At 35.7% G+C, this 25826-nt stretch overlaps 1 protein-coding gene across 5 annotated transcripts in view; it reads left to right on the forward strand.

Annotated features, from left to right (window-relative positions):
• Nucleotides 1-2494: 2494 nt before the first annotated feature.
• Nucleotides 2495-25826, forward strand: part of LOC128231454 (lactadherin-like) — a 53594-nt gene continuing 30262 nt past the window's right edge. Inside the window, exons 1-2 of one of the 5 annotated variants that reach the window (XM_052944291.1) lie at nt 2495-2730; nt 21053-21148. In XM_052944291.1, the coding sequence (XP_052800251.1) occupies nt 21055-21148 (94 nt within the window). In that variant the 5' untranslated portion in view covers nt 2495-2730; nt 21053-21054. Of the gene's footprint in view, nt 2731-20499; nt 21149-25826 lie in introns of those variants that run through there. The other 4 variants (XM_052944292.1, XM_052944289.1, XM_052944290.1 and 1 more) reach the window with 4 other exon arrangements.

Raw genomic sequence — 25826 nt, forward strand, 5'->3', positions numbered from 1 at the left:
CTCCCGTTTAAAATTCCCTTTCATGAACAGTAGAGTCTTTCATGTTTGCCTTGTTGGCACCAAGATTGGGCTCCTCCGAGAAGACCATTTGTTAAATGCAGTGGGTTATGTAGTGAACCATTTCCATGGCAATACCTAAGCGCTGCACACTAAAAAGGATGGTCACTACATCGCAGACAAAACTACTAGTACATGTACAGCCTACATTTCTATCCAGTTCTGTAACATGCTGAACGAGAAATCTTCGACAATTATAGTCTCGCAGTATGATTCTCGCAGTATGTCTTTTTCACACATATTTAAGTCAAACTTGTAAACATAACAACGTTATCATGATTAATAGTAGTTTGATAAGTGACCACCGATATCATTTTATTAAAATTTCACCTTGTGTTTTTGCAAGAGATAGATGAACATCAGCTGAAGTGATTACACCTAGCGAGCCATCAATGCCGTCATTCTGTTAGTATACCAATGGCAATGTATTTCTTTTATTCAATTTGTAATTGAAGCCAGATTTAGATCCATGTCATGTTTTAAGCTATACGATGGTAGAGCTTTAGTTATTTTTGCAACTGTAACTTCATTACAAGATAGCCGTTACATTATATATATTACTGTTTCAAATCACTGGACAGTTACTCAGCTCAAGCGCCCCTGTTCTGGAGCACACCGGGCAGGTTCACACATTCCTCTACATGTGTCAGCGAGTCACCGGGCCAGGGTAAGCTGATTTCCACACAACAAAGTACACCATAACAATAGGCAGATGAAGAGATGGCGATTCCTGTGGAGATTATGGTTAAAGTTTACAATGTTAGAGTCTTGCCCACACACACTAGTAGCGGGGGTCATTTCTTGATATATCACTAAGATCTGAATGAAATAAAGGCCCCCTCACTGAAATAGTTCACAAACAGAGGCTTGAAAATCATTCCGACTAAAATATTTCATCGTCTGGTAATTATTCCAGCGGAACACTTCTATCAGCCTTGTTGGGTTGTGTTGTGCCTTTAGACGTTACACAAACCATCGTTAATCCTAGACTATAGATGGTGCATATGGAGCAATAGCAGCACGTCAGTTAGGCCTACTTCATCGTCGTGTACCCCCGATACACATCTACGCGATGCTATTTATGAAGTATAATGGAATTAAGTACCGTGGATGCCGACGATGGGTCTTTTTGGGCCTCTATTAAAAAGTTGAGATATCACGTTCCAATCAAAAATAAAACTATGTAATGATTAGTTTTAAGTTAATAATAATGTTCACTGTATTTTATACAATGTAACATATTTCATCTTCTTAAACAAAAGTATCATACGTAAATATATATATGTAATGCAAATAAAGTTTCGTTCTTTCTACGATATTTTACGATTTCGCGATTACCATATGATGAAATGAGTATGTTGGGCCTTTAACGACCGCCAAATGTGCGTGAACTTTTGCTCATTTCATTCTCGAAAGTATACTCTCTCCATACAATGGGTATTACAAGATCAAAGTGGAAGCACAAATATAGTTAATGTGGTAATCGCAGTATCTGCTTATTAGGGCCATCTAATGACAGTGCAGTGATTATGGAATGACAAAAACCGATTACCTCTGAAATACCAGATAATGTCGACGCATTACAATGGAAAGGAGTAAGTAAAAGGAACTATAGGGACAAGAAAACTTGTAGCACGTGACATGCTAGAGTGATGTGACGTATTGGTGAACCACTGAGGTCAAGGCCAAGCTTAGCAATCAGTCACCGTATTCAGGTCACGTGTAATGTCACAAAAGCCCACAAGTCAACAGTCGAAATGAAAAACACTAAAATCAACTCAGCTGCATGTCACTGATGCAGTTTGTAATAATAGTATGTTACATATATCTTCATGTACGAGGGGGAGCCTCTTCTCAAGATAAATTTCAAAACAGATCAATGACACAGTGCATATCACAGGAAAACAATACCAGAGGCTTAGAGACTTTGTTATTGTAAAATTATACAAAGTTGGTATAATAAAGTACCATCATCATCGTCATCTGATTACTATACATGTTTAAGGACCCGCAAATACAAATATGACAAACAGCTCAAATAAACAAGACTATACACAAAAAGGACTCCAGTATGAAAAAAAACTGTGGTCAGCAAAACAACATAACCCACTCCCTTATAGGACGCTTAATCCAACCACAAAATTTTCTGATCCCAACATTCATTTAAAGAGTTCAAAAACAACAACTTATAAGTCTATCTTTAGCTTTTGAAAACCGTTTACACTGACCATACGTCTCTTTGTATTCCATATTCAAGAGTGTTTTTTGTTTCCAGTCTATCCAATACATAGAAGAGATGTATAGAAGTTCAATTTGAAGATGGGGAAAAATATTGTCAACATCTTTCTATGTTTTACAGTGATAGAGATGACACTTTATGCAGTAATACTAGTAGATAATTTACTGTTACTCACTGGACCGATACTATATTGTACGAAACGAGTTCTACTTTCTTAAGTGTAAACATGAATATTAAATACCACGTACGGCTACATGACTGGAAACCACATGTTCCTTCATTTCGATCCCAACTGATAGATATTGTTTTATAATTAAAACCAGAAGTGTGAGTTAGGAACGTTTGCGTTAAACTGGGTTGGGATGTGATTTAAGACTCCTTCGACGTGCCCCACCAGGAATACTCCGAGACGGGAAGTGTATAGTCATCATCAGGTAAATAAAATTAACATATGGTGATATGAATTGTTAATATTGTTTGTAACATATTTGTATTAAAGCAAATGAGCTGTCGAACGAACTATAAATCTACATCTGTATTAACCAATGTATTATGTCAGGGTATTCACCTTAGCCTTGGAGTTCTAGTATGGAGTGTTTGCAGTTCAATAGTGGTGAAAATAAACAGTTGACAGACACTATTCTGACTGTCAACATCAGCAAGAAATTGAATTTGCCGAGTTCTGATGCGTTTTCATAGACTGGTGCCGTTTTCAGTGATGATCCATTGTAAGCCAAGTATACTCACAATAATTTCTAGGTTAACCAATACACTTAAGTATACACATCGAATTCTTAAACAGATGCACATGCCATTAAAGGTTCTATTTACGAAATAGTTTTATATTTGATAAAAGAAGCCCAGTATTTTGCTGTCACTGTATACGCCTTACGTAACCCGATCCGCGGGTGGAGCGGAATAAGTAATTAGAGCTAATCTTAAACGATATCTAAACGAACTGTTAGCAAAATATACGAACTTTCAATCTAAAATATCAGCATGGAAAGATTCTTTAAACGTTTATTATAATGGGAGCATATAAGTCGGTTTCAAAAATGTTAACATAAACGTGTAACTCAAACTTTTGAGAACATTCACATCGCTCTACGTTTATATAAGTACGCTTCACAACAGCAAACAAGCCCGGGCTAAATATGTATGTTATGTTTAAGATTTTACAGCCAATATGTGTCCGCGAGCGTGACAATATCTCTATACTTTCGCATCCCGGTTTGAGACACTGAGACATTATTAAATCCTTGTATCATTAACTTGTTATGGTAGATGATTTGGTCTATGATCTCAGGATTGTAAAATATGATTGATAAACCCCCGTGCCACCTGTACCAGTTGATGTTCGCACAATAATGAACTCATCTTTGAATAAATGTGATTACACTGAAGCATTCTACGTACACTTTCGATTTCTATGAAACTTTTCAAGACCATCAAAACTAGATGGTTGTGAGATTTACATACATGATCAGCACGACACGACACAGTCCCACAATTAGCAGCAAACATTCTGGCGAATTGTCATGGAATAGGAACCCTCCAGTTGCAGAATACCTGACAAAGGTTATTCTTTGTAAGACAATATGTATATATAAATAAATATAAATATGTATGTATATATATATATATATATATATATATATTGTACATGATGGATGATGGATCTGTTAATGGGATCTTGTGAATAATGGGCTGCTTTTCGTCCTTCGTTTTTACGGGCTTATAACTGATTTGAAATATATAGAATGCATGCTATTTGGATTACATCTTAATGACCTACATCAATGATTTTACGTATTATTCAAGCCGCGTCCACTTCCGCAAGAGGACACTCTAATCTATGTTCTGTCGAATTAATTAAGCGGTTTATACCAGATTCCGTCCGCTTGATTAGCTTGACCTAGCTGTATCTCTTCCCTCGTTTATTCAGGCTATTGTTCAAGCCAAAGATTAACTATGCAGTCTTGAGAGACTTTGACATATTTGTATCACTGTTGTGTTCTCCTTCATAACATATTCCCTCAAAGCACCCGCACTGCTATCATATATCGTCATCATCATATATTGTCGCAGTTGTCGTCGTCATTGCATTCATCATCATCATCATCATCATCATCATCATCATCATCATCATCATCATCATCATCATCATCATCATCATCTAAATGAAGTTATGTATCGTCAGCTTGGAATAACGGTCATTCTTTCCACACCTGTGAGCTAAATTTGTTTTTGCATTGAAAGGCAAATATGTTAATCCATAGGAATATGGCCTTTTAAAAGGCATATCAATGTTTAATTACCAAAGATTAAATAGCATTGTGAAGTCGTTTAACTTTTGATGACTAGCTAATCCCATCTTGAGTCCGATCTAGCACATGTAAGTCTTTAAACCATAGGTTCTTGTATTAGTTAGCCAGTCACGATGTTATGGCATCATCATACTCACCCAGTTCTAACACCGTCGATATCTTCACAGTACTTAGTGCACTATTAAGGTCCTAAAACTCAAATGCATATAAACATATCAATGTTATAACTTATGAATCAATATTTCTTCCTTTTCAAAAACTATACGTTTTTGGGTCAGATTATTTTATTGTAAACGTTAAAAACAACTTAGTTCATAACATCGACTCAATATTGACCATTGCATATAGGTGTAAACGTAGTCAACTTTAACTTTAAATATCTATTTGTAAAATATATTTGACCTTGAGCTTTTTGGTCACGAAATTGTGTGACATTGTAATCAAACGAAGAAACATGTTACCAATATCTACCCGTGTACTTTACAATTTATCTGTAAGATATCACGCTTTCATAGTTGTTGACGACTAGATATTATACAATTAAATATTCGCCATATCACTTCTGAGTTTGATGTGAATGCATTTTCATACGCCTCCACCTGTTCTAAAATATATTATGAATTGAAACATTACACCTCATGCGTTTTGAAAGAGCGTAGTTCAGATATAATATGCATTCATTTTAAATTAATCATAGTTTATTGCATGACGATACATTTGCACAATATATCATATAAAAACAACAACAAATAAACTGAAACATTGCCATGTTACCAAGCTTATGTCCGTATAGAAAGGACATACAACGGGATTGCGTTGGCATAATGTTGAAGGTAAAATGCCTTCGTTATGGGAGATATATCTGTTTTTAAAATGACGAAGGTGTTATCTGAAAGGCCAATTGACAGCCCCCTATCAGGAGACATAAAAAGACGAGTTCAAGTCACGGCATTACTTTTTTGGTCTGTGTATAAAAAAGTTGACTCAGATACTGCAAATTTCTCATTTAAAGCAACCTCGGTTCGAAGTAGGTATCTAATAACATTGTGTTGAAATGATGGCTATACATTGTTTACCAGTGAGATTCGATACGTACTATTAATAAAATGAGCAGTTAATAATAACACTTAACAAATGCAAACGACCGTAACATTACATGCACCAAAAATATTGCAAAAATAATCAAATAACTCAGAGGGAAAATACCAACTGTCTATACAAGGTTGCCAGTGAGGTGTCACGTAGGTTTGCAAGTAGTAGCATAAGCAGGATAGACATTCACTTTTTCATCACATTATTCACAATTGTGAAATATTTCCCATTTGTTTGTGAATTTCTTTTCGATAGGTTATTTCCACACACATTGAAGCATAATTTTCATATAATAGTGTTTGTATTATTTTTGTCAATCTTTTTGTCCTCATTACCTTTAATTAAGACACTGCTTGAAACAACATTCACGGCGGTTACATAAATTCAAAAGAAATCATGTTTGTAACACTCTTTTTCACTGGTTATAGGCAGTCGGCACGCCGGTTTGCCGACTACCAGCTATAAAAATAGAACGGCAAAACGTTTATGATTGGTTTAAATTTTGGCTCTTTTTACTCAGAATCTGGGTTATGGAACTAGAATGCTGTACGCATAGATTCACCACTCAGGTGTACGCTAATGGAACAAAGATAATAATTATGCTACCTTTTTCATTGTCTATTGATGATATGTTTTATTACGTTCTTTTATGATTGATATATCATCTTTGAAAAAAAAGTGAAGAAAAAGATGAAAGGATGTTAAGCGCATTATTGAAGAAGCAATATGGACCAACCACATCGTGATGCCAATCAACTGCACGAGAAAATGTCAATCAAGGGGCGTAACTTAAGTGGCGCCAAAGCCAGAACAACTCGCTTGATAAATGAGTTTTCAATATGATACGTAATTGTTCTTTAGCTTTATTGGCGGAGCTCTTGATGTCTTATCGTAATAGTGTCCTTTAGTTCATTCCTGATGCGATTTGGATTCTGGATGACTTTGGAGAGCACTTTGGCCATTTTTTGAGAGTTATGGACGGTGGAAAATGTTCCTGCAATACCACTTCAATCAAATGACATTTAATATAAGAGACATTTTCAGTAGTGCTTAAGCTTTGGTAGCTATCAAATGAGTAATCATTGTCACAATTTAAGAGAAACGTGACAACAACCAATACAATCCTTACGCACTTTTTATACCTATTGCTTCCTGTTTCTGCTGCAGCGCTTCCTTATCAATGTCTTCATCTGATTTGTTTCCTCAAACATGTTTGAGATCTTAAATATTAATTTTATTTTCTAAGAAACAAACAAGACATTCAGAATCAATCAGATAGCATCTCCATGGCTTGTTTTACTACTCGTTATTATGATTGTAGATGGAAAACGATCACGTTTATCTAAATGTTGACATATCAATCCGAAGAGGTATATTCCTATCTAATGATTCCGATGGAAAGCGCGGGATGGTCTCAGCAGTTGAGGGAAGAAATAACCTGCGTACATCTCAGATGAGAAGTAAGGGAATATAAGAGAGGCACACAGCCTTTTTGTTGAGACTCAATAGAATAGACAAACGACATGTCCATCATGATTAGTATACATTCAAACCCCTTTGGTTCAAAATCGCTTGGCTCGATTAACTCGGAGGCTCGAATTGGATTTAAAGGGCCGATTTCTTAATACTGAATCATTCCCGCTTGGCTCGATGTATTGTAGTCGGTCCCTGTGAGCTCGAGCCAACGGGGTTCCCCTGTACCTAATATAATTATCATACATCCAAATATCATCAGTCTCCTATGTTAATATCAAACAGTCACTTTGGTTCTAATACATTTTTGCACATGGTATCGTGCTTTCAGTTCATATGCTATAGATTAACAGTATTTCTTGATGATCATGGTAGTCAACTCCCAAAACTTGTCGCTACCAAAATACGGCGTAACAAAGCCTCATTACTATATGCCCGTATGTAGATCATTAGTATAAGTTATTGGCTACGACTACTGGCAATGATAGCTTATAATGTAATGTTTTAATCATATGGGTAAATGTGTAATGATTTACGGTTGCCGTCACCCGTTTGAATTTGATATATTTTGAAGGCCAAACTATCTGAAAGGTTCACGCCACCGTTCTGTCTCGCAGTAATGGATTTTCAACATACAAATTACATACCTGTGTATATATAATGCGTAACGTTAATTCGAACGGAATGCAGAGGAAACTAAACTTAACTATTAAGATGAACTATGGTGCTCAATACAATTGTAAATTTAGGTCTATATTTTTAATTTTCTGCACATATAACATAGTTTCTACCGTATTTATTTTGCTAAGGTATTTCAAAAACAAGGCTGTAACTCAGGAAATGTTTCTAAAAGCGTTGGGTGAAAAATTTACAAAATATTAATGTGTTTAGAAGCTGTTTGGATAATTAAATAAATGAGAAAACGTCTTCTCTTGAAAGAATTATGTTAACAGAAGACCTAAGGTGATTGAGCGAAAACGTTTAATAACTAATAGAGAAACCAATGCCTCTAAGCCAGTCTGACTATTAGTATGCTTTAAACAGAACATTTATTTTGCTTTTACAGACATTTAACGAGAAAACTGAACCTGAACCCGAACATTTCGGCAATTTCGTACCTGTATACATGCACAGTTTTCTCGTATACTTTTCCGAAATCGCTAGATCTATTATGTTGTCATTTTTTACAGGATATTATACATATATCTCTTTATTTCTCTTCAGGAACTATTAAAATCAAAGTTTACATGCAATTCAATTAATCTTGTCTTCGACCGAAGGCAGTGTGATCAAGCGTATGTCGATTCCATTTCTTTCGAAATTAAAGTATTTGGGATTTCATTTTCAGAAATATTGTGGCACATTAAGCTTTCAGTGTGTTACAGTTTTAAACCCATCATAGCATATTTGGGATATTTAGTAGTATTTGCGACAGTCTTATAGCTCGATAAACGGCATTCGACATTGGCCATATAAAAATAAGAATCACGTGTCGTGCTGGTATGACATAGGACATTCAAAAATAAAGATATGAATATCGTAATGACTTGACATTGGACATTCGACAGCCAGAATATAAATTAGTGGACATTGGACATTTAAAAATGTAGAGAAAAAATATCGTGGCATTGTACATGTATGTATAATGGAACATTTCATAATCTCTGAATATTATCCCTAGCATGAGCATATGTCAGTCAGCCTGTAGTACATTCAGTACTTTGATAAATGTATCCATAGAGATACATCTCCTTCAGTGTAAGTCATAAGACGTTGCTTTATCTTCATGTTTTCCTTCCTTATTATTTACAAAACATGTATATATAATTAAGGACTTCGTTCAAAGTCGTTTCGATGGCATAACCAACGGCAACTAAACGCTTTGCGCCAACAGACAGGAAATCGTTAAACATGCAAATTAATACTTATGTGCCATATCGGTTTATCAATTTGCAATTACCCTAAAATGTGGCATTAGCAATTTATTTACCACTATTTTCTGTAATGTTTCGTGTCCATGGCTGCACCTAGCTTGTAGTTGATTCACACCTGTCTTCGTTTTTTCTTCAAGATTGGCACAGCAAGATGAAACGAGGAACATCTTGATTAAAAACATATAAAATTATAAATATAAATGGTTTGATAGATTTCCACCAAGTAATGTAAATATGCTTTGAACTTTTTAATAGCATCCAGATCAATCTTAATTATATAAACTTTTAATTACCTTTCCATTGCATTGTACTTATTTCCTAATCCGTGCCTGTAAGAGTTCACCGTTGTTTTGTGAATGCCATTCAAAGCTTGGCCCCAATATCACGAACATACTCAAGTGAATTCCAAGTCTCAACTCATTTTACCACATGAAAGCAAATTATGATTCAAAATCCTGCATGTTTTTACTTCCTTTTAAAAGAAACATATTTCCTCATAGAATGTGTTGATAAAAGCATTTTGTCAATATTCCAAAGGTTCTAACTTATTCTAGATCCAAAAATATACTCAAGTAATTGTTAAAAACATTGAGATGTACTCAATTACATGTTATGCTGTAGAATGTTTCTTCTTTGGAATCTTGACCAAAGTTTTTAATCAACATTATGAGAGAATGCTCTTTTAAAAGATCTAAAAACATATACGAGTTTTAATCTAAGTCTGAGAATAAGATCTGACTATATTATTTTTGTGATGCTTATCCACAAGGTGGTCGGACCATGCTTCTGGATTACCCTATGAAAGTAATAATCAGTTTCCATATCTATCTGTCTTTAAAACATCGTTAATTTGAAGTACTTGCAGTTTTGGTTTCCTAGGGCTCATCTTCAGCTGGAACACAAAGAAGATTTACCTGGGTATACCAGCATACCTAAATGTCTGTAATAAAACTATTTTAAGCAAAATATTTAAGCAAACACTTAAAAATACATAAATCTTTAAGTTATTATTTTAAATTATTACTTGTGGAATTAAATCCAAACGGTATACTTGATTCTTTATTGAAATGTTATAAAATCTTCTGACGTAATATGTTAGGATATATTTTGATGAAGATGTACAATTTTAGTGTAGTTCAGTCAATTAACCAACATTTATGCAGCTTCATCGGAATGTTTTTTTAAAACCCACTATGGCGACATATTTCTTGGAAGAAATAGTTTACAAAACCTCAACGTGTTCGTCACAATGGGGAATCTAATAGATTCAATCGTCTCAATAACTCGAGTTGATTGTCGTTTACGATCTGTCAAATTCATTCAATTATTCACTTAAGAAATGCTGTTTCAAATTCAACATTGTTGTCAAAATGACTAAAATGACTCTAACGCCCCCGAAGGGCATGTAAATGTCGGACCGTTTAAACTTTGATCAGCTCGTTTGTTTTTGAGATTGCAGATAATTTGGTAATAAATAAATATATTCCATCTTTCAACAAAATACACTTTCACTACAATGCAGTTTAATAATATTGTATTAGTATTTTTTCTATCGTTTTTGTTAATTCTGTCACGAATCTGTGCATGCGTGCAGTTAAGGGCGTGACAATGACCGGTGTAGCCTGGTGCGTCCCCACACTGTCAATAAAGCGCACCCCTCCGGGGACATTCGATTAAATACATGACTTCGCCGGACAATGGCCACGCCAGGACACAGAAAACAGACGTGTGAAAGTTTCAAATTACTTTAAGAATTAACATATAAATTGTCGCGTATGTCAAAACGGTGTGTTGGTTCTTGATAAACTGAAGATATATTCCCGAGCATTTCATTGTTGGTGAAACGAATTGCCATTCGTGTCATCAAAGGCAGAAATTGAAAAAAGATAGTCAACTTTTGTCAAGTTTAAAACAGTCATAAACATCAGTTTTCAAAATCAGTGGATTTATGTTGTGTTACTGAAATATCAATCACGAATCTACGACAAAAATGATAGTCATATACTTGTGGTTCTATTAACGACGATCTCGAAACCACTTAAACAGTGATGTGATTTTGATTTCTTTCCTCATCTGTATTTTGTTATAGAAGATTTCACATCACACATGTCAATCACCTGTTTGTGTTCCTAGGTGTTTATACCCATCGTCATTAACGGATAAAAGCTATGAAGATTACACCTTTTATAATTCACTATTCTTTTCCAAGTGGGAACATGTGCCACATATCCTTTACATTTATATGGTTTTGTGCATGAATACAATGTTTTTCGAACCTCGTTGGCTCGAACTCGCTTGGTTCGATTTCCTTATTGACTCGAACTGGATCTATAAGACCGATTTCTTAAAATTGAATGTAAGAATTCCCGCTTGGCTTGAACTCCCGCACGCTCGAGGTATTTTCGCCGGTCCCTTGGAGTTCGACCCAACGGGGTTCGACTGTATTGTATGCCGTTTTAGAAAGTTGTGTCCCGGTAAAGCTCAAGTGTCAAAGACCTCCCTTTCCCATTTAAGAAGTTAAGTGTTCGCTTAGTTTTGCCTTCGCTTAGTCATCTCCCGCATGGTTGAAACGACAGCAAATGATAAAATAATGACATTGAAGACACATATCCCTATTCGCGGCAGCGGATGATATAGAATTTCTTCTTCAAATGTGATTAGTACGGTCTAATTAAAATATATTTTGAAGCACCGGAAATCACGTTCATTTTGAACCAAGATGAATTGGTCAAAGGCAGACTTAAACATAATTATTGGACCACAACCAATAACTAACTTAAGACTGTAAATGAATTGCCTTGGTTCGAAGCGTAATTGGCATTTTAGTTTTAAATATAGTTTTACATTTTAACAACATGCCAACACACGTTGGTACATAGTTGCAAGTGACAACACCAGCCAACAACCCAATGTTGACATACCCCGATACATTCACAGATCGGGGTAACCCATTATGGCATACACTGATATATTCACATATCGGGGCAACCCACTATGGCATACACTGATACATTCACATATCGGGGCAACCCACTATGGCATACACTGATACATTCACATATCGGGGCAACCCACTATGGCATACACTGATACATTCACAGATCGGGGCAACCCACTATGGCATACACTGTTACATTCACAGATCGGGGCAACCCACTTGGGAAGCTGTAACGCACTATATCATACACTGTTCACTTCACAGAACAGGGTACCCAAGAATAACATACACCGTTAACTCCACAGACCGATGTAACAAACTATGTCATACACTGTTAACTTCAGCGAACGGGGTAACGCACTATGACATACACCGGTATCTTCACAGAACGTGGTAACGCACTATAAAATACACCGGTATCTTCACAGAACGTGGTAACGCACTATGACATACACCGTTAACTTCACAGAACGGGGTAACGCACTATGACATACACCGTTTACTTCACAGAACGGGGTAACGCACTATGACATACACCGTTATCTTCACAGGACGTGGTAACGAACTATGACATACACCGTTTACTTCACAGAACGTGGTAACGCACTATGACATACACGGTTTACTTCACATAATAGGGTAACGCACTATGTTATACACCGCAAACTTCACAGAACGGGGTAACGCACTATGACTTACACTGTTAACTTCACAGAACAGGGTAACGCACTATATCATACACTGTTAACTTCACAGAACAGGGTAACAAAGAATGACATAAACAGTTATGTTCGCAGAACTGGATAACACAATATGTCCTACACTGTTTACTTCACAGAACAGGGAAACCAAGAATGACATACACCGTTAACTTCACAGAACGGGATAACGCACTATGATATATACCGTTAACTTCACAGAACGGGGTAACGCACTATGTAATACACTTGTAACTTCACAGAACATGATAACCAAGAATGTCATACACTGTTTACTTCACAGAACGAGGTAACGTACTATGTCATACACTGTTAACCCCCCAGAACAGGGTAGCCAAGAATGACATACACTGTTGACTTCACAGAACAGGGTAACGCACTATGTCATACACTGTTAACTCCCCAGAGCAGGATAGCCAAGAATGACATACACTGTTGACTTCACAGAACAGGGTTACGCACTATGTTATACACTGTTTACTTCACAGAACGGGGTAACGCGCTATGTCATACACTGTTTACTTCACAGAACAGGGTAACGCGCTATGTCATTCACTTGTAACTTCACAGACATGATAACCAAAAATGTCATACACTGTTTACTTCACAGAATTGGGTAATGCACTATGTCATACACTGTTAGCTTCACAGATCGGGGTAACGCGCTTTGTCGTACACCGCTAACTTCACAGAACGGGGTAACGCACTATGTCATACAAAGTTAACTTCACAGAACGGGGTGACGCACTATGTCATACACCGTTTACTTCACAGAACGGGGTAACGCACTATGTCATACAGTGTTAACTTCACAGAACTGGGTAATGCACTATGTCACACAGTTTTAACTTCACAGAACGGGGTAACGCACTATGCTATTCACCGTTTACTTAACAGAACGGGGTAACCCACTTTGTGATACACTGTTAACTTTACAGAACGGAGCTAGATCTAGAGAAAATGATGGAGAAATTACTCTAATATTATTTCTTCTTTTGGTTCAAAATTGTTTCTTGCAAAACGATTGGTGTTTTCCTTATGATTGAACAAAGGTATAGATTTATCATAACGCCATATGAGAAGTAAATAAGGACAGCGTAGCTTTTAATGGTTCTAAGCTTACGAGTTTTTTGTTCTTTTTTTGAAACGATAAAGTGCGCTAGTGCTATTCCCGGTTATATACGATTGGTAAATACATATCGGTCTGCAATAGCTTAATATTTGGCCCATTAAACCTCGTAAACATCTCGGATTTAATGAAATCAATATGTTTGCCACGCCCTGGTTATCATATTTTTATGATTTTTTTTTCACATTGATATTCCAATACTTGTTACCCCGGCCTAATGCACAATGACAGGTAAATAATAGATTTAAGGGGCATCAAAGGCTGCTGTTTTGAATTTTAATCCATTTATTTGGACATTTTCTGTATTGTGAGACGATAGCTTGAGATCGGGTTCATCTACAGTTATTAGCCTATCTTGACTTCACTATTTCAAACATTCTTTCAAGGTTTAACATTTCAAGAATGAAAATAATTTTGACGAAAATATAATTAATGAAAAAGGATACTTGCTGTGACAAATGCTCGAAAAAGTTTCAGATGAATATAGGTATTTGCCTGTTCTCTTTAATAGTTCTTGGGATGACATAGAGGCTGGCATGAACAGCCCATTTTGTTACAGATACAACAAGTGCTTACCCATTGTTGTTGGCTGACCAGATTTCAGCATCGCGCTTATCCAATGATAAATATATTAGTATGTTTAAGATATATTTAATTAGATATGGAATAAATTATGTTTGCTATTTTTCGTACGCATACTGTATTTAAAAGTCTGTTAATTCAATCTTTAAAAAAAGTTACATTAACACACTTAAAAGCCAGAAAATGGGCCATAAAGTGTGACCAGCTGTTAGAAGGTTTCACGTTCCTGTCCCGGAATGACACCAGCAGCAGGCACCCAACCTGATATTGCAAATATATGCAGGCATGTCAACTCAAATGGCGATGAACATTTTTGATTTATAGTACTGATTAAATGTTTTCGAGCGATCTACCTTAAACGAAAGTGTGAAAATTATGACAAAAAATGATGCCGTGATGTGGTTATATCAGAAATACCGCATTCATTTCAAATTATGAGTTTATCTACGTTCAGACAATGCTCCAATTACGATCATTTTCTTGTCGGCTTTCTAATATCATACCGCCACGTTACAATCGTAACTTATGTAAAGGTACTAGAAAGAAATACTATTTTGGATGTATGTATTTTGATCCGACGAAATCTTCATTAAAGCATGAAGTCATTTAAAATTCGAACCATGCTCGCAAACTTTAACCATCAGCTGTAAATATTTACTTTTGCCTTTATCCTTAACCAGATCCGTGAAATTCTTCTATGAAACTGTTGAGCTCCTCTCCTTTGACAAGATTATGTCGTCTGCATAATTCAAAAGAAATTCAAACATATATTCAACTTCTGCTGCTGTCTCAGGAAGAGGGGATATATCTGGTAGGAGATCTTTCATCGATCTTCTTATAACGACTTTAAAAGCTTAAGTATGCCCAAAGTATATAGTTAGATATTTCGTAAGACATCAGATAAAAACATCATCTTAGGTAACCTTTTGTCGAAATTCGTCAATGATGGACTCCATGTTTGTGTTAAAGAGATATCCACCAAAAAATCATTATAAGGGCGTCAGTCAAAAGAAGTTCTCTAGGTTGAAATCACAAGGTCTCTCAATGTTTCAAAGATCCGCCCAAGGACTTCGAGTTAATGTTAACACCTATTTTCAATACCTAATTTATCAGCTGGAGTCATGCATATTGATATAAACAATGACAAAGATGTTTCAGAGCTCGCGGTTTTGCCCTTGGAGTATTTTAACAGATAAAACACTTGAACACCCTCCCACACCTGACAATATCCTATTCGGCAACGATATAACATCAACATTGTTCACCAATTTGTCATAATGGTAACGAGATGTCCTACACGATTTTAAAGAAAATTATCTTCTTCATGGCCAATTGATTTTGATCTAGTGAATAGAAGAAGACTGTTACACGGACACACTCATTACAGGACCCACATACGGCTACTCTTGCCGCCAATTTCTCTACATAGGCAGCAATTATGGTAGAAATGAACTTACTTAATCTATATTCTAGGTCATTATAGCTAAAAGGTTTGGTGTAATGGCTTACCAATTCAAATCAGCAGTCAGTAGCCCGAAGGTAAATCTTTCCCATATGAATAGAAAGGTACCAATTATTATTCTTGGTGTCAGGTAACCGAGTCAACCATTGCTTTATTGTTTTAACATAAAAAAAAATATAATTTTATGATTCATTTATAGGAAGGCACTATGCATTCACTGAAAACTATGACATTGGTTGGCCTTGAGTGTTGTTGGTGACCAGCAATTTGGCTGGAGTCAAGGACCTTGTTTTAGTAAATCGACCTGATATCACCTCGCAGCGAGTGGTTGCAGGTAATTACAGAGTGTGTACAGCCGGGCCCGGCTTTGACAAGTTTTGATGGATCGCCACCAGGCCACATGTGGTCGAAAATTGGCCACCTTTGTGTCGCACTACGGGTCCCTTCGTACTCCCTCTCTGCGAGACTAGAATTACATACTTTCCATATCTATTTACTTGTTTGATGGTATAAAACATATAAGAAATTCCTAAACAAGTTCTATAGATTTGATAAAATGAATTGCGATGTCAACACGTTGATATGGATTCCCAAGATGTTTCAATGGTCAACAGTGGTCAGGATAGAGTCATTACCCACTGACTTATTGTCAGATACAATTTGAATAACTAGAGTCTAGCATCTGGACATTCATTAACGTATTTCAACCGGTCAGTTAAACACGCTTAAAGTGCTTTAAGTTTAAACATGAGCTTAACTTCCTACAATTTACTCCCGATACTCGGGGAATCATTTGTTTGCCAGAGGACATATCAAGTGCGGTGTCAGAGCCAATTGTTGCTTATATTTACCTACAACGAAAGTCGGGACATTGACCGGTAGGCAAATCCAGGACTTTGAAATATGTTTTCGGTGTCCCGATCTTATTAGAAACATGACATGATGCGTTCATCATCATTAATAAACTGTCAAGTGTTGTGTTTGATCTCGTCTGTTGTTTTATGTTGTTCTCGGCAGCTCGAATAATGAGACTACACTGGAAAACCATCGGTGAATAATTGGCCGAGCTTGTTGCGACTGTCCAGTGACAACATCCACACCTAGAGTTGCGAAGTGCTTGTTCATGCTCCACCATAAATCATTGACCTTTGTCGCTTGCATTATCATCTATGTCAGTAAAAACATTACGTGCAATGTACAGGCGTAGCTGACCAGTTTGACAGTTTAAATTTATGAGGTTGGCTATGTAATTTTGACACCTTTGGATCGTAAAGTGATTCAGACGGGCACTTCACTGACATTTCACATGTTATATCATATAATTAATCGACATCTATTTCGGCAAATGATTTAAATTATAGCTTAAGATGTTTTATGATAAATATGAGTTTGAGGATGATATTAACAGCCATTTAATGCAATGCTCTATCAAAAATAACAAACGTTTCCCTAAATTGATGTTTTTATTTGCCAATGGCGAACATCTGAAAGTATTAATGTATTATCTTACTCACCACCCTCGACCATAATCATATGTATAACAAACCTGTTCTAAATATACGAAACTGAAAACTGATTTGTAAACAAATCAATGGTCTGTAGGAAACTGTCTAGCAAAAAATTCAATAGAACGAAAGCAATAATACAATCAAGAGCATTAACGTATGGCATAATTCTTGCAATAATCCATAACATGTTCAGACAGACAATATGAAGAGGGTAAGTATTTCAAGTTTAGGACGCTTTTTTCCTTGGAATATTACCACACTATTACACACAGCTGTCTTCAATTGGACAAAGATGCTCTTAGTGCTTTTTGAGCGCTTTACTTCGATTTTCATGGCCTCTGTAAACTGTTTTATGACGCAAGTTTGAAAACACGGGCCGGCAGCCCAGAGAGTCTGCAGAGCAGTGGTACCGCTGTTTCCCAATTCGTGAAGATTTTAAGCACATGCGAGGGAGTTTTTTTCTGATTTTTAATAGGCGATTTTCATAAAAAAAACTCAGCTGGTAAACTATGGTATTTTATTAATCATCATCATTATCGTCGTCGTCATCATCATCATCATCATCATCATCATCATCATCATCATCATCATCATCATCATCATCATCAGCAGCAGCAGCAGCAGCAGCAGCAGCAGCAGCAGCAGCAGCAGCAGCAGCAGCAGCAACAACAACAACAACAGCAGCATCAGCAACAACAACAGCAGTAGCATCGTCGTCGTCATCATTATCATCAGCAGCAGCATAACCACAACCACCACCATCACCACCTCCACATTCATCATCATCATCATAATCATCATCATCATCATCATCATCGTCGTCGTCGTCCTCGTCGTCCTCGTCGTCGTTGTCGTCTTCATCTTAACGTCGTCGTCTTCATCGTCATCGTCGTCATCATCGTCTTATAATTCATCAACATCATCATCATCATCACCATCTGCAGTACCACCGCCATCAAATTATCAGCATCATCAGCACTTTTTAAATCGTCATATCATTCGAAGTATAATCGAGACTTAAAAATTAACAACAAAATCACTATGACTTTCTGAATAGGAGGCCTTTCAATTCCAAAAAGATGAAACAAAATCCGCAAAGTCCGCAGTCAATGCCCTTTTTACAACCAGAAATTTGTACTTTGGATCATCTTAATCAATGTGTATAGATTGTTTACAGTTTGAAAGACTGCAATTCGCAGTGTGTTGATTGTATCAATATGTGTTAGTGGAGGACCATAAATGTGTTACATTGTTCGTATTATGGTGTTTGCATTGACGTTTTGGACAAATATCTACATTTAGTCAATAGTGTTTGTTAATTTTATACCCCAATAAAGTTCACCGTGAACGGTCAGGCTAACCATTCCATTGAATATGGATTGAACACTTTGAAGTATTTGATTTATATAAAAGTAATTCCTAATCCACTCATAATCCAACTCATTCAAACAAGTCCAGTATTAATGCTATTTGTCACCAATTATGGTGCACAGTCAGGAGTATTACCAGCAAACAAGGACAGGCCTCCTGTTAACAAGAAATGATCCTATAACTCACATAGCTTTAGACCAATGCAAAACAAGTTTTCAATATATCTGCATTTATTTCTTTAATTTTCTTACATCTTTGGCTAGCCACTTCTGTCCGAGTCTTAAAAAATAAGGTTGCTTATAAACACTATTAGAAGAGTTTTCATGTAATGGAATGCTCAGATTTATATCTTGAATGTCTCAACCGGCAGTCAAAATGTGTCCGGAAACTGATCGATGTCTATGAAATTTTACAACTCTTGAGTATTTCTGAGTTATTCAAGAAAAATGATACCCCATGTTTAAACTACGACCGCGACTTAAAACAGGAAAAAAGGCGCAACTTTGGATGTTCTTAAGCAAGAAACAAAAACTCAGATTGGCCATCCATGGTGCTGTCAATCATGCAATTCACAGAGTACTTACACGAACATGTTTTAAAATATTGTTCCAGCGACTAATCGTAAAGTTTATGATAACAAAATAATAATGCGTTCTATTTAATGGTTGAACGAGTGTGACATTATTGAGGTGTTTTCATATTCAATATTTTGAAGCGCGTTTGCACTGGTAAGGAGAAAAAAACGGAACATCTGTGACCTGAAATGTCCATATCAAACATTAGCCTATCCCGCCTGTGTCCAGTAGCAGGCCAGTGTATCGTTGCTTAAATAAAGTTGTCTTGGCAGATTCTGGACTTAACTCACCTCAAAGGAAAAGGACAATTCACGATGTTTATCAATAGCATCGACATCATTAAATATGAACCGAGCTTAAATATTTGAGTTAACATGCTCAGCTGAATGAACACAACATGCGCACTAATAATACGATGACATCATCATAGGGTTTATCACAATCTCAAGATTCAATAATTGCAACACTTGTTGAAATGAAATGAAAGTATATTGCATGTGCAGGTCACTGCCTTAGACATCATGTTGTGTGTTGCAGTTCATATTTCATAACTTGCATATCAAGTATTGTTCGTGATAAAGGTTAAAAGGTCTGTTTATAGATACTATCAACAACTTAAATTATGACCACATATCCAAAACTTTATTTAAATCGTTAGGCAAACCGCAGGTTAACCATTACGCAATGCTTGTTCGGTATTTGTGGTTTTGGTTCTCAAGGAAATTACATAATTGCCAAAATTCCAAAACCCAAATCTTCTGTTTGGGCCTTTTTTCTTTATGTTTGATTTAAACGCCATTTATTTATTCAGAGTTTTGTACGCAAATATGGAACATTTAATATTTTGTGTAATTTTAATACATGTAGTTTACACTTAATATCCTTAACGGCAGCTTAGATTGTATTTGACGACGGATATTAAGAGAGCTGACATTTTGAAAAAAATACTAAATATTTTTGAATAATTTCTTTCGCTTCGCTTAGTGTATTTTTTCGCTGGTTCCCATTTCAATTCACCATTGAACCACTGAGCCACAGTACAACCACATGTTCAAATCGCCTAGGTCGGGAGCCAACCCACTCAGTCCGTCTTAAATCACAGGTAAACTTAAACGCAACCGCTCGTGGTTGGATAGACATTGTCAGTGTTCGCTGCGATTTTTAAGAGTATACACTAAAGATTAGGATATACGTTTAATTTCGGCTGTGCTTGGATTATCGGAGAGGGATTATCGTTTTAATCGTTGAGCCTGATTACATTTTGTTGCTATATAATTTTGAAATAATAAGTTTACTTAATCGTTTGATTAGTAGGTTACAAAAGACTCAAGGACTCAAAGGCAGACACCATTTCGTATAAGGACTGTAGTGGAGCGCCGACCTTTCTGTAAAAATAGTTTGAGTGAAAAAGGATAAAAACATTATTTCATAAACCGTGCGACGAAAGAACACAGCGTGTGCTGAATCGGAATACGAGTGTGAAGAAACAATATATACTTATATATTACGTACAGCGTGTTTGAATTGTCAAGAATCGTTTTCGGAATATAACATGTGAAAAAGGAATAAATAATAAGCGTAGTCGTTGTGAACAAACGTGCTAGCCTTCACGGATTACTTTAACAATTTTCGAATGCATGTTTCAGTGATGAGGATTTACGTTGCGGTGGCGTTTTTGGCGGCGACGTTTTTGACGTCACATGCCACAGAGTCCACTGCAGCAGATTCCGGTGGGTACCCATGTATGTATGCTTGCGCTTTTTTTAACACATTAATAGCATGTTATATATATACTATTATGTATGCTCAACGTTACTAACAGTAAGGGAGAACGAACTGGTCTGACAATATTGTAGCCCTGTTGGCTTGAGGTGTTGTGGTGAAGTTTATAAATAAAACATTTATTTTATATGAATTAAATAATTTTATAATTATAATAATGATATTAAGCCATTTAGTTGTATATTTCCCGGGGCTGTTTGATAGTTGGTTTTGGTTCAGTTTTTTGTGAATATTATTTACTACAAAGATATGTTTGAATCGTATTTATTTCAAACCTTATTTGAAAACGAGTTTTTCCACGAAAGATAAACAATTGGATAATGGATTTCTTTCTTTGAACGAAAACAAGTGTTTACATACATAATATAACTATTTGATGATTGGTAAAAAGGTGGAGTCATTATAATTATATTGTATTAAAATTACAACAACAACAGTCAAGAACAACAACAATAATATAAATAAACCTTCTAGTAGAAGGAATACAAATAGTAGTCATAATAATAATAATAATAATAATAATAATAATAATAATGATAATAATAATAATAATAATAATTATAACAATAACAAGAATAATTATAACAATAACAAGAATAATAATAATAATAATAATTTTTTTTTATAATAATACTAATTAATAATGATGAAAGAAAAGTACATAATTTTACATTACGCTTTTATAATGATGGTAGGCATACTAGCATTAACAATTGTAAATCTAGTACATAATAAATAAAATTAATAGATAGTAATGAAGTACAAACAATTGTGAATTGATAATTACACTTGCGCTAATTGATAAAGCTGGAAAACAAGTTATGAGATATGAACAACAATTTATCTTGATAATGTCTGTTTGAAATGTGTTATCGGCCATGTTGTGTATACTTTTTTTACAACCTTACATGTACGTGGAAGTTAGAATGTAAACAAAACTATTGATAGGTTAATCTTTTGGATACAGATTTTTTTTAAAGAAAAGCCAGTGCATTATCTTCAAATGAAATATAATCGTATGATATCTTAACTTGTCCCAGGCCATAATTTCTGCAATTTAAGACTATTCAAACAAAAAGATACTAAGCAAATAATCGAGAACTATAATTCAAATAATAACATATTTAGGATCACTGATCTTTAATTAAAAAATGGAAGGCTGCGATAATTGATTTAGCTATTCTCACACAGGAATGTTCGAGGTCACTTGAGTACGAACCGTTTTCAAAGGGACCCGCCCTTCGGGTTTCATTTCGGGGCTATTCTTTTAGGGAGATTGACAGGTTTATGAGCAACATTAGAACCGTTTTGTTATTTTTTCATTAGAATCTGAATTTAGATGGCATGAATACATTAAGCTTCTCTAATTTGCATGGTCACATATGGGCTAGTTTGTTTTCGTTTCCATGACGATACATATTCGTGCGTCTAATCTTCCAATTTGTATTCCAAGCTGACCGCTTCACGTTGTCATATTATCAATAAAAGAGATGAAAGGGAAGCATATCGTGTTTTTTCTTAACTGTGCCTCTGTATTTTAAGTGACACACACATGTTTGGAATACGTCCATTTAATATTAAGTCGTACATCTTAGTTATACATGAAACATTAAACCTAAGCTTCATTAATTATTAGATTCATTTTATACATCATGTACATTTTGGAACTGTGCTTCCACTCGAGTCAAAGAGCCTTCTAACTAGCAGATGCAGGAAACCACGGGCCGTATTAAGCGCGTATTTACTACCAAAAGCAGCCTGTCAAGTGTCAAATATGCACACGACACTGATGGTTTCCTCGTTATTCTACTCGCTGTCGGGGCTTTCTAGTGTAACATTTATTTCACATGGTCTTCTTCTCTTTGAGGTTATAATAAATCATGTCACCGCTTTTTTACGCCAATGAGGTTTGTACAATGCTGAGAGTCTTAATAACCAGACTAATTACGTATTAGTAGCTTGTAACATACTTTCTCATGAAGTTACTGCATACATATTTGTACTCACTGGTATTCACTATTTTGTAAGGTAAATTCAATTTATCAGTTGGTACATTTAACAAGATTGCGTGCGTGTAGTTTTTCTAATTGAAAATTAATTGAGCGATATCTTACTTCCTATCATGGCTGTTCTTGCTGATCTGACAAAAGAGCTCAAATGAAAACGCTTGAACCATATACCACAAGCTTGCGTGAGGGAACACCGCGCCTTTATATTGTACAAGATATCCAACCCCAAAATAGGCCGTGGTTCCGTGCCGACGGACCTCACAACCTCGCCCCGTCAAATATAGCGGCTAATTGAGAGATTCTAGCACTGATTTGCCATCCACTTCACTTCTGTTGACCTGCAGATGCACAAAAATAGCAGATTTTGTCGGATGTTTGTTGTCGATAATACTATAAATAACTAAAACAAAACCGAATATGTTGAATGATTCATTCCCTTATCGACCTTTAAAATGATATGAGTAATACAAAGTAAAGAGCAGTGTTTAAAGTTTGGAAGTTTTGTTCACCATTAAATATCAGTAACAAACTACCAAAGAAAGCAAAACCTGTTTTGCAAAAACTGATAAGTATCTCTTACATGTCAAGTATGTTTGTGAATATTTGGGGTTTTAGAGGGGACTTAGATGCCCTTAGTTTTTGTGTGGCACTTTAAAAATGCTTTTAAACAGTTAAAGTTCTGATGTCTCAGGAAAATGACAAAGCAATTTACAATGTCTTTGGCCAGTGACGCAATATTTAAAAGACTTGAATCTATAAAATTAATGTATCGACAATGAGCACGTTCTTGGGAGAAAACAAACATGACTGAGTGGGTGGACTTATTTGACTTATTAATGTCCCCCTTTGTGTGCTCCGTTTGCACTGCCCGATTGTAGCCGCAATATATTTGAATTGACGTATTTTAACAATTAAACACTAGTTGTTCTGCGCTGAATTAATTAAGTAACACAGTGCATTATCAAATACAGCCATTCTGCTTGTTTTTAAAGAATTTAATAGACATTGCATAACATGGCCTTAAATCAAGCTCTTGTTTTGTTGTAGTCTTGTTTACATAATGTCAGGTATTTTGAATCCTCGACAGGTTAGGGACATGGCGGATATTAAGAAAAACGGTTTCTATATACAGTATATCAAACTATTGTGAATGTATATAGGCACCTGTGCCCCATTTTATCGGCGTTTAAAATGTATGTTCTATTCAAAACCAGACATAACTTACAACTAATTGATGAAGAGTTCAATGTTTATGCTTGTTCGCCCAGTTTCCCACACAAGAATACGACACTAAGTTGGGTGTTCCCGTAACGTATGTCCCAAAACACGCCCGATGTTTAACGCCTATCTGTGGTTTTAACCTTTAGGATTCACTCCGCTTATTATTAATATAAAGCTATTAATAATTTTCCTTAAATCTTGTCTTTAATCTTGTTTAACATACCTTTAATAAATAAGTAAACGCTTTAAAAACGTGTTATCCTGTGCACTTATCTGATGCATCATCCGGTGCAGAGTTATCTCCCTCTCTCATCTATATAGCCACTTCATGGAGAATTAGAACTTCTTTTATAATCTTGAAATCATGAACATTAAGTGCTAATTGCCTGGTGCTCATCGGCCGATCGTGGATTGTGATACAAGACATTGATACCGGGATCTTCCCCAGTAAAAATAATTTAGAAAGAAAAAGTTGGATTCTGAAGAATCAAGAAAATATCAGATTCAACGTCCAAACAAATGCACTCGTTCACATTCATTTCCCAAAACGGCCAGTATAAGAATGTTGAAAAAAAAGAAAGTAACTTCGCAACATCAACAGTTTCAAGCAGAAGACACTACAGCGGACTGAGTTGAAGTCACAATTAATTTGTGGGTTAAAAATTAAACTGCGCACAAGAAAATGTACGCAGCTGCACATAGTCTTAATTTTAGCATTTATGTAATACTTACCTTATTTATAAGGTGTTAAGTCTATGCTACATGTTAAGTGGCTCCACGTATGTATAAATTTGACATTATATATACAACCCGGCTTTGCATTATAGAACTATGAAAAAGAGATCCGGTTTTGAAATAATTATGACGTGAATGTATATTTTGAAGGAGAAATAAAGGAAATGTGAGGGCTATATGGAAACGCAAACAGTTCTATGTATTTTATTACCTCGAAAAGCAAAGAAGATGAAAGATCGCTTTATTAGCCAAGCCATGCCCGCTAAATGCTGGTCATAAAATCATGTTTATCTCCACTCATGATTGTAACATGATTGAGTTCAAAGTGGTAATATATTGGAGGTACAGAAATCGTTTGATTTTGTGTCTACAAAACGCTTGCCGGAAAGATTACATAAAATATAAAATCAAGGAAATGTAAGAAAGAAACGTTTTCATAATTATGATTGAATGGTTAAAACTGAAACACAGGCGAACTGACAATCAGCCATGAAACATGCACCTACTGCTTTCAGAAGCCTTTCATCATCAACCTCTCGAGAGTAAAGAAGTAAGCAAACCATCCATTATGTTCGAGTGATGATATCTGTGCCATTTAGCAGGGCTGTGTTTTGCAACTGTTTAAATGTCTTGCGTAAAGGTGCCTCGTTCATAAAATGGCAAAGTCTCACGA

The sequence above is a fragment of the Mya arenaria genome, chromosome 4 (genome assembly GCF_026914265.1).
Source record: "Mya arenaria isolate MELC-2E11 chromosome 4, ASM2691426v1".
NCBI classification, from domain to species: Eukaryota; Metazoa; Mollusca; class Bivalvia; order Myida; family Myidae; genus Mya; species Mya arenaria.